This window comes from Muscardinus avellanarius (genome assembly GCF_963383645.1).
Source record: "Muscardinus avellanarius genome assembly, chromosome: 3".
Lineage (NCBI taxonomy): Eukaryota > Metazoa > Chordata > Mammalia > Rodentia > Gliridae > Muscardinus > Muscardinus avellanarius.
Genome location: NC_137788.1, coordinates 33,602,235 through 33,619,842, shown reverse-complemented (window position 1 = coordinate 33,619,842; position 17,608 = coordinate 33,602,235). Strand labels below are relative to the sequence as shown.

The 17,608-nt window shown below is 40.6% G+C and overlaps 1 protein-coding gene across 1 annotated transcript in view; it reads right to left on the bottom strand.

Moving 5' to 3' along the window:
• The window catches only part of RLF (RLF zinc finger), a gene marked incomplete at both ends in the record, with an annotated part of 71,380 nt that overhangs the window by 15,054 nt on the left and 38,718 nt on the right, over positions 1–17,608 (bottom strand). Inside the window, 2 exons of the mRNA XM_080691820.1 lie at positions 3,094–3,230; positions 13,678–13,880. Coding sequence (XP_080547946.1) covers positions 3,094–3,230; positions 13,678–13,880 — 340 coding nt within the window. The remainder of the gene's footprint in view (positions 1–3,093; positions 3,231–13,677; positions 13,881–17,608) is intronic.

Sequence of the window (17,608 nt, the reverse complement as noted above, 5' to 3'; positions counted from 1 at the left end):
TAATCTTTGTCCACCTTTCTGAGATAAAATCGATCTCGAGCATATTTAGTGCTGGATTTATTATTCCCAACTGAGCCAGGCTGCTGCACTAAACAATTTTATTTTTATTTTATTTATTTATTTTTGCAGGTCTGGGGATGGAACCCAGGAGTATCCAACCTTTGAACTACACTCCCTGCCTGTTTTTTATTTTTTAATTTGAAACAGAATCTCACTAAGTTGTGGAGGGCCTCATAAAGTAGCACACTGCGATCCTCTGGTCTCAGCCTCCTGAATGCTGGGATTACAAGTGTGTGCCACCACACCCGGCTATTTTTATTTTGTACTGGGGATGAAACCCAGCAGAATTCTACCTTTGAGCTATATCCCCAGCCCTATTTTTTATTCTTTATTTTGAAACAGGTTCTCGAAGGACTTCACTAAGTAGCTGAGGCTGTCCGCGAACTGCGATCCTCCTGTCTCAGCCTCCCAAATGCTGGGATTACAAGTGTGTGCCACCATGCATGTTTCATAATTTTTTAAAAATTCATTCGTTTATTTATTTATCTGTGGTACTGGGGGTGGAACCCAGGGGCTTTCTACTTATAGGCTATACTCCCAGACCTATTTTATACTTTATTTGGAAACAGGGTCTCACTAAGTTGCTGAGAGCCTCACTAAGTAGCTGAGGCTGGCTTTGAACTTGTGGGATCCTCCTGTCTCAGCCTCCTAAGCACGGAGATTACAAGTGTGCGCCACAATGCCCGGCAACAATTTTATTTATATCACCTTTTTTTTTGGTGGGTCTGGGGATGGGACCCAGAGCCATTCAACCTCTGAGCTACACCCCCTGCCCTATTTTTTATTCTTTATTTTGAAACTGGGTCTCACTGAGTTGCAGAGGGCCTCACTAAGTGGCTAATGTTGTCCGTGAACTGCTATCCTCTGGTCTCAGCCTCCCGAATGCTGGGATTACAAGCGTGCACCACTACGTCTGGCTCACCTTTTTTTTTTTGTTTGTTTGTTTCCTAACAAAGTAACTGCAATGATTATTGAAAAATATATTTAAGTATCTATATCCTGTTACCACCTTTTTTTTTCCTTCAATACTGGGGATTAAACTCAGGACCATTCAACATCCAAGGACATCCTCAGCCCAAGTTTTTATTCTTTATTTTGAAACAGGATCTCCATAAATTGTGGAGGGCCTCACTAATAAGTAGCTGAGGTTGGCTGCAAACCTGTGATTCTCCTGTCTCAGCGTCCCAAGTATCAGGATTATAAACTGTGCCACCACACCTGGCTCTGTTGCCTCCTTTCTTATGAGAGATAAATCAGGCACAGTAGACTTGGTGGCAGAAGAGTACCATGTGAAATTTAGACTATGCCAAGAAAACAAGCATATAAAAGAATAGCATTAATTAGAGTAGGAATCAAAAACCTGGGGCTCCAGCCGGGCGTGGTGGCGCACGCTTGTAATCCCTGCGCTTGGGAGGCAGAGACAGGATCTAGCTGGTTCGAAGCTAGCCGAGCGCGCTGGCTTAGGAGACCCTGTTTCCAAATAAAAATGTAAAAATAGGTCTGGGAGTGTAGCCCGGAGATAGAAGGGCTTCCAGGAACCCCAGTACCATCAAAAAAAACAAAAAACAAAAAACAAAAAACAAAAAACAAAAAACAAAAAAAAACCTGGGGCTCTGATCTCTATTCTACTACCTTATACTTAGACTCTAAGATCTGGTCACCATTATCCTTTACTACTTCATTTATGAAATGATTACTATGAAGACTGGTAAAATGATTTACAGCATACAAATAACACTTCTTTTGTGTGTGTGTGGTACTGGGAATGGAATCCAGGGGCATTCTGCCTTTGAGCCACTCCTCCACTAGCACTATGCTATGTTTTTTTGAAATTAAGATTTCACTAAGTTACAAAGGGCCTAACTAAAGTACTGAGTACTGAGTACTATATTCAAGCCTGCTGTCATGCTATCTCAGCCTCCCAAGAACTGGGATTACAGGTGTGTACCAAGCCTGGCTTATAAATAACATTTCTATATAAAATAGCAAAAAGAAATAGAGTAACATATAAAATACTAAGAACAACAAAACTATACAAATTGCCAGGACTGTTTCAGAGGGCGATTAAGGAGGGCTAAAGTACATGAAAGGCTTTAAGATTTTCCTACACATGAAATGCCATTTCCAATTTGTGTGTGTGTGTGGGGGGGGGCGCTGGGGGATTGAGGCCAGGGGCATTCTACTCTGAGTTACAACCCCAGCTCTATTTATTTTTATTTTGAAACAGGGTCTCACTAGCTTGATGGGAGTCTTAACTCTTGCTGAGGCTGTTCTCAAATCCACAATCCTATCTCATCCTATTTCATCCTCCCGAATCAGGATTACAATTGTGCTCCTCCACACCCGGCTAAAGTATGAGTATCTTTCTCTAATGTCCTATTAGTCTGACGCTTACAGTTAGTTACATTTTAGAGTTTTCTTGTGTATCAGGTTTTTCCCTCTGGCCTAAAAATATCCAATACATTTAGAATTAAAGAACCATGGGTACATTTACTGTTTCTTTTCTTAGCAACTAAATATCTTTAGGCAAACAATATGTAAATTGAATTAAAACCAAAATAATGTAATTCAGATATACAGTGCCAAAGTTGCAAAAGAGATTAGTACTCAAATAGATTTCTTTTTGTGGTTCAACACTGACCTAGAAACCTAGATAATTTGATTCTTTTCATTAGTGGGTTTCTAAGTGAGAGAGGTAAAAGGCTATCAGAAAGTATTAATAATGTAAAAGGAAACAATCTAACACCAATATATTTCATACTGACAATTTAATTTTAAGGTATAGAGCCGATATTGAGTCCGATATTGAGTCATCAATCCTCTATGGGAAGATCAAGAGCAACTTTTCATTGTTTCTTAACTAGATTAAGCCAGTGATATTTATTTAAATGATTTCACTTGGGAGCAAGATTTTATTCACATTATTATTATTTAATTTGCTAAGACTTTAAATTTGAAACAAACTAATGTTTTCATAAATCCTAAAGGCTCTACTATATACTGAGAAAGAATAAAGGAACTGATTATACTTACCAAGAACAATATACACTTGCAGTCTGGAGCTGCTGGGTAAGGTAAGTTGTACAAAGTACAAATGCTGTGTGATCCTGACCTTCGGATTCCAGATTACAGATGATGTCTAGTACTTCCTTGCAGTCCACCTTTGCAATCTATCAAGAATGAGACAAGGTTAGAGAAAAGTCTGGCATTCCTGTAAACATTGTTATGAAGAGTTAAGAGGCACATAATGTTTTTCTATTGACTAATGGTTTAGTATGACAAAATGCACATGTGCACACGCACACGCACACGCACACAAACACACATGCACAGAGAGGGTTTTAGCTTTTTGAATTTTTTTGGTACTGGGGGTTGAACACAAGGACATTCTACCTCAAAGTCACACCCCCAGCCTATTTTATTCTTTTTTAAAAATTTTTTGCGGTACTGGGGATGGAACCCAGGGGCACTGTACCTCTGAGCTACACCCCCAGCCCTAGTTTTATTCTTTATTTTGAAACAGGGTCTCAGTGAGTTGCAAAGGGCCTAAGTAATAGCTGAGGCTGTCCACAAACCCAGATCCTCCTGTCTCAGCCTCCCAAATGCTGGAATTACAAGCGTGCACCACCATGCCCAGTGTCAGACCTTTTTTTTTATTCTTTATTTTGATACAGGGTCACATTGAGTTGCAAAGGACCTCACTAAGTGTTAGTTGAGGCTGTCCTCAAACTGCAATCCTTCTGACTCAGACTCCCAAATGCTAGGATTACAAGCACTGTGTCACCATGCCTGGCTACATTCGTTATTTATTATTATGGTACTGGGGGTGGAACCCAGGGGCATTCTACCACCGAGATACACCCTCAGCACTATGTTTTAAAATTTTTTATCAGTGCATTGTAGTCATACATCTTAATGGAGTACAAGATGGTAGAGGGATACATGCACACATCACCCAAATAGCCCTTACCCAATTCCCATCCCATTCCCTCCCCCTTGCTCCATATATTTGCCCTAATGATTGACTTTGATGTGTCTGGTAATGTATACCATGAACATTACAGAATTTCCCTCTTCCCCTCCTCATCCCCTCAGTTAGCTCACCTTATTTGCTCATCTATAGTATCTCCTTCTTCATCTAGTTACTCCTATGACCCATTTTTCCCTAGCTTTTACATATTAGGGAAAGCATCCAATTTCTTATCTTTTGTGACTAATCTCACTTAGCATAAAGTTCTCCAGTTCCATCCACTTCCTTGTAAATGATGTAATTGTGTTTTTATTTATGGCTGAGTAAAACTGCATTGTGTTATTCTTTCTTTCTTTATATTTTTGTAGATTTGGGGATGGAACCCAGGGGCATTTTACCTCTGAGCTACACCCCAGCCCTATTTTATTTTTTGGTGGTACTGGGGTTCCTGGAAGCCCTTCTACCTCCGGGCTACACTCCCAGACCTATTTTTACATTTTTATTTGGAAACAGGATCTCCTAAGCCAGCGCACGTGGCTGGCTTCAAACCTGCACGATCCTCCTGTCTCCGCCTCCCAAGCGTGGGGATTACAAGTGTGCGCCACCATGCCTGGCGTCAGTCCTATTTTTTATTCTCTATTTTGAAACTGGTCTCACTGAATTGCAAGGGGCCTTACTAAGTAGCTGAGGCTGGCCCCGAACCCCAATCCTCCTGCCTCAGCCTCCCAAATGCTGGGATTAGAAGCATGCATCACCACGCCTGACTTAATCCCAGCATTTGAGAGGCTGAGACAGGATCATGGTTCACAGCCTCAGCTATGTAGTGAGGCCCTTTGTATCTCAGTGAGAGCAACTTAGTGAGACCCTGTTTCAAAATAAAGAATAAGCCGGGTGTGGTGGCGCACGCTTGTAATCCCCGTGCTTGGGAGGCAGAGACAGGAGGATCGCGCAGGTTCGAATCCAGCCGCACGCGCTGGCTTAGGAGACCCTGTTTCCAAATAAAAAATGTAAAAATAGGTCTGGGAGTGTAGCCCGGAGGTAGAAGGGCTTCCAGGAACCCCAGTACCACCAAAAAAAAAAAAAAAAGAATAAAAAATAGGGCTGGGGGTGTAGCTCAGAAGTAAAATGCCCCAGGGTTGAATCCCCAGTACCACCACCACCACCACCACAAACAAAACAAAACAAAAACAAACAAACAAACAAACCAGAAAAACCCTGTTTCAAATTTCAAAATGTAAAAATATAAGCTGAGTATGGTGGTATATATAGTATATATACAGTAGGCATGGCTGAGAGGTGGAGGAGCAGAGGAAGGGAAAGTAGAAAGAATACCCTAATGGTAGAAAGGCTGTGTGGAGATAATGAAGAGTTGCCTATTGAAATATTTAAATTCCAGTAACATAGAAATAGCTTTGCAAAGCTATCTTCCCAGGATATGCATCTGGATTTCACTTCTAGTCTCACTTTAATGGGACATGAGTGGGTGTTTTGGTTAATAATGTATGATTATATCAGAGAAGACACCTGAAGAGTCGATTCGATATTTCATTTTTAAGACTCCAGGCCAGGCATGGTGGCACATACTTGTAAGTAGCTGAGGCTGGCCACAAACCTGTGATCCTCCTGTCTCAGCCTCCCAAGTACTGGGATTACAGATGTGTACCACTGTGCCCAGTCCCATTAATTTCTTGAATGTACATCTCATTTCCCCACATAATAAGGACAAAGTAATGACTAATTAAGATTGTGTGTGTGTGTGTGTGTGTGTTTTGCGGGTCTGGGGCTGGAACCCAGAGGCATTTGACCTCCGAGTTACACCCCCTGCCCAATTTTTTATTCTTTATTTTGAAACAGGGTCTCACTGAGTTGCGGAGGGCCTCACTAAATAGCTGAGGATGTCCGCAAACCGCGATCCTCCGGTTTCAGCCTCGCGAATCCTGGGGTTACAAGCGTGTGCCACCACGCCGGCTGTGGTTTTAAACTTTATTAGACATTTTCTAACTATTCCTTATTCAGGATTCACCTTAACCTTGATTCTTATTAAGTTCTACCTGGAATTTCTATGCTCTTGTTTACTTTTTCTTCTACTCCCAAGCTGAATTCCCACTGGGTCCTGTTTAAATGTATTTGTTCTGTTTATAATTTATTCCTAGTGACTGTTCAAGTCCCAATAGTGTTAGACTGGTGAGTAAATTAGATCCTGTCTGTCTTCCTTTCCTGGGCAAGAGAAGAAATCAGTCTCTTTTACTGTGTCTGTCAACCACACTAGGCACTGAAGACGCAGTTCATTCAAGGACCCTGACTGAAATGGATCCCTATGCTGTGCCCAAAACTCTGATGACAGAAAACAACAGAACCATTTAATGTTTAAAACATTACCAAAGATTTCTTCTTTCATTAATGACAAAATACAGAAAATATCCACTTAGCCATTGTCAAGTCTATAATTTTCATGAAAGCCCCCTCATGTGTAAAATTAATAGCAATGTAAACTAATTCAATTTTATATAAATGAAGTACTACAATCTAAGACTTTAGGATTCCTTTAAGACTTCTGTCTTCTAGGCCTTCCAGATTTCTGAGTGGCATGACCCAGCCAATTCGTGTTAATTCTATGTGTCTGGGAAAACTGTCCTCAGCAGAGTTTTCTCATTATATACACCCATTACTGGGATACTCACAGGTGCCAATATACAAAGTACTTATTTCTACTGTTGCTCATTAATTTAACTTTTCTCCTAAACTCAGGTGAAGATGGTAAATGTATTACTATGTTATCTTAGAACATCCGATCCTGTTCTAATTAATGATTATCTAGTTATTTATTACTATTCTCCCCCCCACCCTTCAGTACTGGGGATGGAACCAAGCCACACCCCAGCCCTATTTTATTCTTTTTTTTTTTTGCGGGTCTGGGGATGGAACCCAGGGGCATTCAACCTCCGAGCTGCACCCCCTGCCCTATTTTTGATTCTTTATTTTGAAACCAGGTCTCACTGAGTTGTAGAGGGCCTAAGTAGCTGAGGCTGTCCGCGAACCGCGATCCTCTGGTCTCAGCCTCCCTCCCGAATGCTGGGATTACAAGCGTGCACCACCATGCCCGGCTTTATTTTTTATTTTGAAGCAGAGAAAGCCTCACTAAGTTGCTGAAGCTAGCTGTGAACCTTCGATCCTCCCGTCTCAGCTTCCAAAGCATGTGCCACCACACCCGGCTAATTACTACTCTTACAAAGCAAAGACTCTTTAATTCTGTTGCCAATTACAAAAGAAAACAACTAGATAAAAGACTAATTATGATGATACTAGTGTTCCTTTTTTCTTCTCCTATTTCTCCTTCTTCTTCTTCAGTGCTGGAGATTGAACCCAGGGGCATAACCGCAGAGCCACACCCCCAGCCTTATTTTTTTATTCTTTATCTTTATTTTGAAACAGGGTCTCACTAAGTTGTGGAGGGCCTCTCACTAAGGCTGGTTATGAACCTGTGATCCTTTTGTCTCAGTCTCCCAAATACTGGGATTACAAGCATGTGTCTCCATGCCCACCTCAGTGTTTCATTTTAAAACACTTTTTTTTTTGCGGGTCTGGGGATGAAACCCAGGGGCATTTGACCTCCGGGCTACACCCCCTGCCCTATTTTTTATTCTTTATTTTGAAACCGGGTCTCACTGAGTTGCAGAGGGCCTCACTAAGTAGCTGAGGCTGTCCGCGAACTGTGATCCTCCAGGTCTCAGCCTCCCAAATGCTGGGATTACAAGCGTGCGCCACCACGCCTGGCTCTTAAAACACTTTTATGGGACTGAGAATGTAGCTCAGTGGTAAAGTGATGGCCTATTCTAGGCAAGATCCTGGGTTTAACACAAGCAGCGGGTGGGGGGGGTAGGAATTTATGTGTGCTAAATGTTTTTGCATTGATAATATTTAAAAAATTAATTCAAATCACAATAAAACTTTTTTTTTTTTTGATGGTACTGGGGTTCCTGGAAGCCCTTCTATCTCCGGGCTACACTCCCAGACCTATTTTTACATTTTTATTTGGAAACAGGGTCTCCTAAGCCAGCGCGCGCGGCTAGCTTCAAACCTGAGCGATCCTCCTGTCTCTGCCTCCCAAGCGCGGGGATTACAAGCATGCGCCACCACGCCCGGCCACAATAATTTTTTACAGCTGAAAATATTGAAGCTACCTGCCCAAGGGCTAGTAAATGACGATGGCAGGATTCAATTCTATACATTGTGACTGTTGCTCTCACTTTTCCAGATATCTTGTGAAAAACACATTCTACCTATGCTTCCCAGTCAATCTAATCCAGTAATCAGCTGTCCACAAGTCTCAGAGATCTACAGCTGATCTCATTTTTTTTTTATCACTTAAAAAAAATGAGTGGCATTGAAATGAGTGACATTCTGCTCCAAGCCACACCCCCAGCCCTATTTCTTTTTTCCCTTTGGTTTTTTTTTTTGGTACTGAGGACTAAATCTAGAGGTTATCTACCTTTGAGCTACAGCCCTATTCCCATTGAATTTCTTATCTGGAAACAGGGTCTTGCTAGGTTACTGAGAATCTTACTATTTGCTGAAACTGTCCTGAACCTGTGCTCCCAGATACAATGATTACAAGGAAGTGCCACATCTGGCTAATCTCATTTTTTCTGACTTTACAGAAGTGAGACTGTTTAACTTTTCCCTCTGAGCCGGGTGTGGTGGTGCACGCTTGTAATCCCAGCATTCGGGAGGCTGAGACCCGAGGCTCACGGTTCGTGGACAGCCTCAGCTACTTAGTGAGGCCCTCTGCAACTTAGTGAGACCCTGTTTCAAAATAAAGAATAAAAATAGGGCAGGGGGTGTAGCTCAGAGTTCAAATGCCTCTGGGTTCCATCCCCAAACCCAGAAGAAAAAAAAAAGGGAAGAAAAAAAATCTCCCAAGCCACCAACTGGATGTTTCATCTCTGCATCCTGTATTTGGGGCTCCTCTCTAGGATCCTATCTCAGAACAAGGATGACAACCATCCTGAGTCTTAATTTATTTGGTACTAGGTACTGAACTCAGGGTGCTCTACCTCTGAGCTAAACCCCCAGCCCTATTTTATTTTATTTTAATTTTTTGTGGGTCTGGGGATGGAACCCAGGGGCATTCGACCTAGAGCTATACCCTCTGCCCTATTTTTTATACTTTATTTTGAAACAGGGTCTCACTAAGTTGCAGAAGGCCTCACTAAGTAGCTGAGGCTGTCCGCAAACCGCAATCCTCTGGTCTCAGCCTCCCAAATGCTGGGACAAGTGTGCACCACCATGCCCAGCTCTTATTTTTTATTTGGAAACAGGGTTTTGCTAAATTGTTGAGGCTGACCTCAAATCTGTATTTCTCCTGTCTCAGCCTCCCAAACGAACTTAGAGGCATGTGCTACCATGTATGACTCTTGGGTCTTTACACATTACATACCGAGCCAGTCTTTTCAGATTCAAATGAGTAGTGAAGGTCAATATCCAGGCTATGTTCTTTCCCATTACAATCCAAGTAGTGTTTCCCACTAATCCCAGAAAAAGTTAATAAGCACTTGATAAAACAAGGCAGAAATGCAAAGGCCAGCATGGAATTATAAGTTCCTGGAATCAGAAATTCCTGTAGTCACTGTTTTGGCCATTTAAGAAATTAAAGTATCTTATATCAATAAGGAGTCTGGTAGAAGCTTCTCACAATGGGAAGGGAAGACTAGGGTCAAAAGAGATTTTAGTCTTGAAATAACTACTGATCTAGCTTGATCTATGATTCAACTAACCTATATAGTAGCCTGTATCCTAGCACTATATTTGTCTTCATCATCATTTATATTTTTACAAATACATGAACAACATGAGTATTATATATATACAAATGAAATAAAGCTGAGGAAAAAAATATTAACCACAACTTTAGGATACAAAATGACCTTAAAGCAAAATGTTAAAACTCACAAAACATGAGGGGAACGTTTCTGCTTGACATCCTGGTCATAACTCATGTAATGAAAGTTAGAAATCTTATTAAAAAAACATCAAGGAAGCTGGGTGTGGTGGCCCATGCTTGTAATCCCAGCACTTGGGAGGCTGAGACAGGAGGATCGCAGATTTGCAGCCAGCCTCAGCTAATTAGTGAGGCCTTCCGCAACATAGTGAGACCCTGTTTCCAAATAAAGAATAAACAATAAAGAATAAAAAATGGGGTGAGGCTGTAGCTCAGAGGTAGAAGGCTCTTGGGTTCAATCCCTAGTACCAAAAAAAAAAAAAAACCCCACAAGGGGTAAGACATTCATTCATTCATTCATTCATTCATTGAGTGCCTATGTGGCAAAGCATTCCTCTAGAATGCAGGGATATAATTGAAAAAACTATGTCTCTGTCCTTAATTTATAATCCAGTGGGAGAAAAATAAGAGAATAAGCAAATATGTTGCCACCATGAAATTGATATGTGTAAGAAAAAAAATATAGCTAGATAAGAGGGTGGAGAGTAGTAGAGGCCATTTTAGATGGGTTAGTATGTATTTATAATATAGCAGATATTTACTAAAAGCAGGGTAGAATATGAATATAGTGATATAATTTTTTGTGTGTGGTACTGGGGATGGAACACAGGGGCTTTTCTACCTCCAGGCTATACTCCCAGACCTATTTTATACTTTATTTGGAAACAGGGTCTCACTAAGTTGCTGAGAGCCTCACTAAGTAGCAGAGGCTGGCTTTGAACCTGTGCGATCCTCCTGTCTCAGCCTCCCACATGCTGGGATTACAAGTGTGCGTCACCACACCCAGCTTTATTGTGATTGTATGTATGTATGTATGTATGTATGTATGTATGTATGTATGTATTTGTGGTACTGGGGATTGAACCCAGGGGTATTCTACCACTGAGCTACACACCCAGCCCTGTTTTATTTTGAAACACTGTCTCACTAAGTTGCTGAGGCTGGCTGCAAACCTTCAATCCTCCAGTCTCAGCCTCCCAAGTACTAGGATCACAGGGGTGAGCGCCACCACACCCAGTTAGTAATATTATTTTAAATAGGACAGATAAAGCTCTCTTTGATATGGTAATATGGAAGACATAGAAGGCAAGAAAGGAAACCTCAAAATTATTTTTGTAGAAGGGTATTCTGGACACTAGAAATAGTAAATATAAAGCTCTCAGAGAAGAATGTTTAACTTGGTGGGTAGGCCAGCCTCTTGAATTTAGTGAGACCTTGTCTGAAACTAAAATAATAAAAGCTCGGAGTGTAGCTCAGTGGTAGAGTGCCTCAGGTTCAATTCTAGAACAATAGGAGAAAAGAGAGGAGAGGAAAAGAAGAGAATAAGCTTGATTAGATTTAAGAACAAAAGACAAGAGAACAGTGAGTATTCAGTTGAAAAAGAAACAGAGGTTAAGCCGGGCGTGGTGGCGCACACTGTAATCCGGGCATTTGGGAGGCGGAGACAGGAGGATCATGCAGGTTCGAAGCCAGCCTTGCTGGCTTAAGAGACCCTGTTTCCAAATAAAAATATTAAAAAATAGGTGCCTGGAAGTGTAGCCCGGAGATAGAAGGGGTTTCCAGGACCCCCCCCCCAATAGAGGTTAAACTGGGCATGGTGGTGCACCCTTGTAATCCCAGCATTCAAGAGGCTGAAACTGGAGGATCATGATTTGCAGACAGCCTCAGCTACTTAGTGAGGCCCTCCACAACTTAGTGAGACCCTGTTTCAAAATAAAGAATAAAAAATTGGGCAGGGGGTTTGGCTCAGAGGTCAAATGCCTCTGGGTTTCATCCCCAGACCCTAAAAAAAAAAAAAAAAAAAAAAAAAAAGAAATAGCGGTTAAGAGAAAGAGTCAGCTTAGTAAAGTAGCCAGGGGCCACGACAAATAGAATAAAGATTTCTGGATTATTCTGAGAAAGATGGAAATTTGCTGGATTGTTCTGAGCAGAAGAGTGGCATAACCACTGGCTACTTTTAAAGAGAAAAGGCCATAAAGGCCACGAGAGAACACAAATGTGCAAGATTAGAGGCTTCTGTTTTCATCTTTGCATTCCTAATGCCTAACAGTAGTTGATATATAAACTCTTTAGGATAGCATTGCCCAGTGTGGTGGCCCATGCTTGTAATCCCAGCATTCTGGAGGCGGAGAGCGGAGGATCAAGGTTTGCGGACAGCCTCAGCTACTTAAGGAGGCCCCTCGCAACTCAGTGAGACCTTGTTTAAAAAAAACAAAAACAAAAACCTAGGGCTGAGGGTGTATCTCAGAGGTAGAATGTCTCTGGGTTCCATCCCTGGTACCGCAAAAGAAAAAAAAAAAAAAAAAAAAAGGATAGCATTATCTTATATCTTTAATATAATATATAATATTACTGGTTGTATACCAAAAATCATGTTTGAATCCTAGTTTAAACAATTTAATTTACAACCAATCTCAATTCTCATCCCCCCCCTCCCCTCCCTCTATGGAAGGGCATTCTGGGCACAACTACTGGAGAAAACTAGTTCCGAATTTCTAAGGAAAATAATGATTTAGGTTTTTTTTTTTTTGTGTGTGTGTGGGGGGGGGTACTGGGGATGGAGCCCATGGGCATTCTACCTCCGAGCTACACCCCCCCAGCTCGATTTTTTTTATTCTTTATTTTGAAACAGGGTTTCACTGAGTTGCAAAGGGCCTCACTAAGCAGCTGAGGCTGTTTGCGAACCGTGATCTTTCTGTCTCAGAATCCCTGTCTGCCAAATGCTGGGATTCCAAGTGTGCGCCATGCCTGGCTTAGGCTTTTTATTTTTTAAAGGTGCAATGTGAATGATTAAAAGTTCAAAACAACCAAATTATTATTTTCCATGGTATCTAGTAACTAAGCTAAAATTTAGTCCCATTTTCTTTATCCCTTGACACCACGATTAATAATCTCTACATTTCCCATAGTAAAAATTATTGTAAAGAAAAACAACTTTCAGCCGGCGTAGTGGCGCACACTTGTAATCCCCGCGCTTGGGAGGCAGAGACAGGAGGATCGCGCTGGTTCGGAGCCAGCCTCGCTGGCTTAAGAGACCCTGTTTCCACATAAAGTTAAAAAATAGGTCTGGGAGTGTAGCCCGGAGGCAGAAGGGCTTCCAGGAACCCCAGTACCACCAAAAAACAAAAAAGAAGCCGGGCGTGGTGGTGCACGCTTGTAATCCACGCGGTTGGGAGGCAGAGACAGGAGGATCGCGCCGCGCTGGCGTAAGAGACCCTATTTCAAAAATATAAAATAGGCCTGGGAGTGTAGCCCAGAGGTAGAAGGGCTTCCAGGAACCCCAGTACCACAAAAAAAAAAAAAAAAAAAAAGAAAGAAAGAAAGAAAGAAAGAAAGAAAGAAAGAAAGAAAGGGGAAAAAAAAGACAACTTTCACATTTAAATATTTCACAACAATCCACCACCCACACATATAAACATTCTTTGTGTATTCTTTAATTACCTACTCCTCAAATCCAGTATAAAATTTAATTATATACTCAATCTGCAGAACAGTTACATATACGATTAAAGCAATACTTTTCAGTAGCCAGAAAATAAATAAATCCTGGTATTCACCAATGGAAAAAATAAACCACATAACATTTTTACTAGTTGATCTAGTTGATTAAATTTGCAACAAGTATGAATGAGAACAGTTATTTACTTACCTCCTTTATAGCATCTTCGTTAGGAAGCATGGAACACAGACATGTAATATAAGCTTGCTGAAAAGATGACACATGTGAAATTTCTTTAGATTCTGCACATAGTTTTGATAAAGCAGTAGCCTGGGGGATGCAGTTAGATTTCAACAAATGTTTTATTCGCATTTGCAGAAAGGAAGGTCCTTCTTGTGCAATCAATTTATTGACTAGAAAAAAGGAAAAATAACATAACACATCAGACTTGAGATGAACGTTTCATGCTTTTTTTTGGTTTGTTTTCAGTTGGTAAAAATTTCAGTTGATATATAAATGGAAAGCTTATTCTTTCCATTTATTTATTATTCTGGCCTCAATCTCATCTACTAGAGATGAGAGGGTAATAACTTGCTAATGATTTCCACATTAACTAGTGGTTTTGTTGTTTTAGTTTTTTTCTGGTACTGGGAATGGAACCCAGGGGCGTTCTACCTCCGAGCTACACACCCAGCCCTGTTTTTTATGCTTTATTTTGAAACAGGGCCTAAGTAGCTGAGGTTGTCCGTGAACCACGATCCTCCTGTCTCAGCCTCCCAAATGCTGGGATTACAAGCGTGTGCCACCACGCCCAGCTTAACTAGTGGTTTTATTCTCAATACCAAACCTTTTAATACAGCTACCAATATTTTGTTAAAATTGATCATTTGACCTTTTCCTCCTTTACTTTTTCATGAGACTAGAAAGAAGTGAAATGAACTAAAGCATAAGTTAAAGAAGATGAAACAACCTATCTAATATTAACAACTAACTGAACACTTAGGAGATACCAAGCTTTAAGCTAAATGTTCTTATATACCTCTCATTTATTCTTCACACCACCACCAAGGCAAGTTATTGTCCCCAGTTTAAGGTTAGGAAAATTAATATTCAGAGAAGTTAGGTAACTTGCCAAGGATTCCAAAGCCAGTGGTGCTCTTTCCTCTAAACCAGGCATTTCTCAAAGTGTGTTCCACCGACCAAAAGACCTGAGAGGTAGTCCTAGAAAAAAAAAGGATTCCTTGGTCAAATCTCTGAACAGTCCTGCAATAAAGAAAACTGTTCACTTTTATTTAACCCAATGTTTCCCAAACTGATTTGACCAGAGAACCCTTTTGCACATACTATTAATACCCTTTAAAACATATATTCCTGGTTTAGTACACACTTTGGAAAATGCTGCTCTGAGAATTAAGTGTAAATCGCTCTGGACAAGCCCTCGAATTTTTATTTTTTCTTCCTTCCTTTTTTTTTTTTGGTGCTGGGGTTGAATCAAGGGGGTGTTCTACCTCTGAGCTACACCCCCCAGTCCTATTTTAATTTTTATTTTAAAACAAGGTATCGCTAAGTTGCTGATGCTGGCCTCAAACATGCAAGACTCCTGTCTCAGCCTCCGAAGTACTGGGATTACATACTGGCTTGTATCATCATGCCCAGCTTGGTATGGGCTTTTTGGTTTTAAATTCCATAATATATGTAGCAAAGGTCAAAAGGCATGAAAGGATAACAGACAACATTTAATTGGATTTTTTCATTTTAGGCCTATAGTTACTAAAGTCCACAAAGTGAACTCGCTATTATACCATCCACTCAAATAGATCTCACTCTGTTTCAGTAATGGTATCCTCTCAATTATACAAAAATAAAATTTTGGCATCATTCTTCTTTGCTACCTCCTCTCCTCAAGGAAATCAATTTAGCTAGTGTGTCCTCACAATTCTTTGTTGTTGTTGGTGGTGGTGGTGGTATGCATGTGTGACTCAGGCTTGACCCAGGGGCATACTACTTCTGAGCTAAACCTGAAGCCCTTCTTATTTTTTGTTTGGAAACAGGGTCTCACTAGGTTGCTGAGAATCTTACAACTTACTGAGGTTGTCCTTGAACCTGTGATCCTCCTGTTTCAGCCTCCCAAGTACTGGAATTACAGGCATGAGCCACCATGTCCTGCTTCTTTATTAATTTTAATTTCATTCCTCATTATTTCCTGTCACATCTGTCTCCTCTATATCCTATTCTATTTAATATCAGACTCTGCTCTACAAGGTTGAAAGCAATTTTACAAACCCCCACAAAAGGTAACACACCTATAGGGCATACTATCTACACAGTCTCAGTCCCTTTTACCTTCCCACAGCATTTTACCTCTTTCATCAGGTAGTTTTCTCCGTAAGTACAGTAATAAAGGATTATAATGTACAAAAGTAAAGACCTTAAGTTTCACTGATCTAAGGTTTTAGCCCGATTCTGACACACAATTGTGAAACCCCTGGACAAATTAACTGACAGAATCGACAGTTAATCTCAAGAAGAAATCTGAGGTTCAAATTTCTTCACCTGTAAGTTAGTAATATCCACCTTATAAGCCGGGCGTGGTGGCGCACGCTTGTAATCCCCACGCTTGGGAGGCTGAGACAGGAGGATCGCGCAGGTTCGAAGCCAGCTGCGCTGGCTTAGAGACCCTGTTTCCAAATAAAAAGTATAAAATGGGTCTGGGAGTGTCGCCTGAAGGGTTTCCAGGAGCCCCATTGCCACCAAAAAAAAAAAAAAAAAGGATGGGGGTGAAAGTGTAGCTCCAAGGCAGAATGTACTTGGGCTCAAGTCCCACTATAAAAAAATAATAAAATAAAATAAATTTGCACACATCATGACACTGTATCCTGTAATATATTTCATCATGTAAAAAAAAGTAAAAATTTAAGGCTCAGCTGAAAGAGAGCTTTCTCACAATGCCTTTACATATTAAGCCAGGCAGAAGCATCAGCTGACACTTATTACATACTTCAATTATAAACTTATTTGTGGGAAGGACACACAAAATTCAAGATAGAAAAAAAAAGTTTATAGGCCTTTTTAAATTAATAAACTAAGCTGAAATGCATTTATTGAATTTATGGAGTTAAAAATGTGTAGTTTATGCTTATTACTATTTTATTGAGCACAACTGCTTTCTGATGTTAAATATGTTAATATCTGAGTTGTAGGGATAATGGAAATAAAAAGGAACCTTTCCAGTCTTCTGATATAAAATTAGGCAAAGGACCAACTGTAAAAGTAGCCAGGCCACAGGCTGCCCACCCCTTACACTGTGGCTCTCAGTATAGTTCCTTAGCTATGTAGGATCATATACCTATTCAGTCTTATAAATAATAATAGTCTTATAAATAGCCTTATTAATAATAATATAATAAAAGCCGGGCGTGGTGGCGCACGCTTGTAATCCCAGCATTTGGGAGGCTAAGACCAGAGGATCGCGGTTCGCAGACAGCCTCAGCTACTTAGTGAGGCCCTCTGCAACTTAATGAGACCCGGTTTCAAAATAAAGAATAAAAAATAGGGCAGGGGGTGTAGCTCGGAGGTCGAATACCCCTGGGTTCCATCACCACTATGGCCAAAAAAAAAAAAAAAAAAAAAAAAAAATTGTTTACTATAATAAACAGTATACTGTGTTATGCCAGCAGCAGCTTCTTAATTTCATATTTACTGCACCTCTTGATTGAAAAAGGCCACTTAAAATGACTGACAGTATGTAAGCATACTGATGTTTATACAATGAAATTATTAATGACAAATTCTCAGAAAATATCCCTATCAGTTAGTGGGACATGACTGTTCTTGGCTCTGTCCTCTAATAGCTTTTCTCAATTATAAAGGTGATGCTTTAGCCTCCACCTGTCATTATTTACAAAGATATTCCATTAGCCAGGCATGGTGGCACACACTTGTAATCCAAGGACTTGGGAGGCTGAGATAGGATGAACGCAAGTTTTCTGCCAGCCTCAGCAACTTAATGAGACCTTGTTTCAAAATAAAAAATAAAATAGGGATGGGGGTGCAGCTCAGATGTAGAATACCCTTGGGTTTAATCCCCAGAATTTTCAATTCCCAGTATATTCCTAGCAAAAGAAAAGGAGGGGTAGGATGC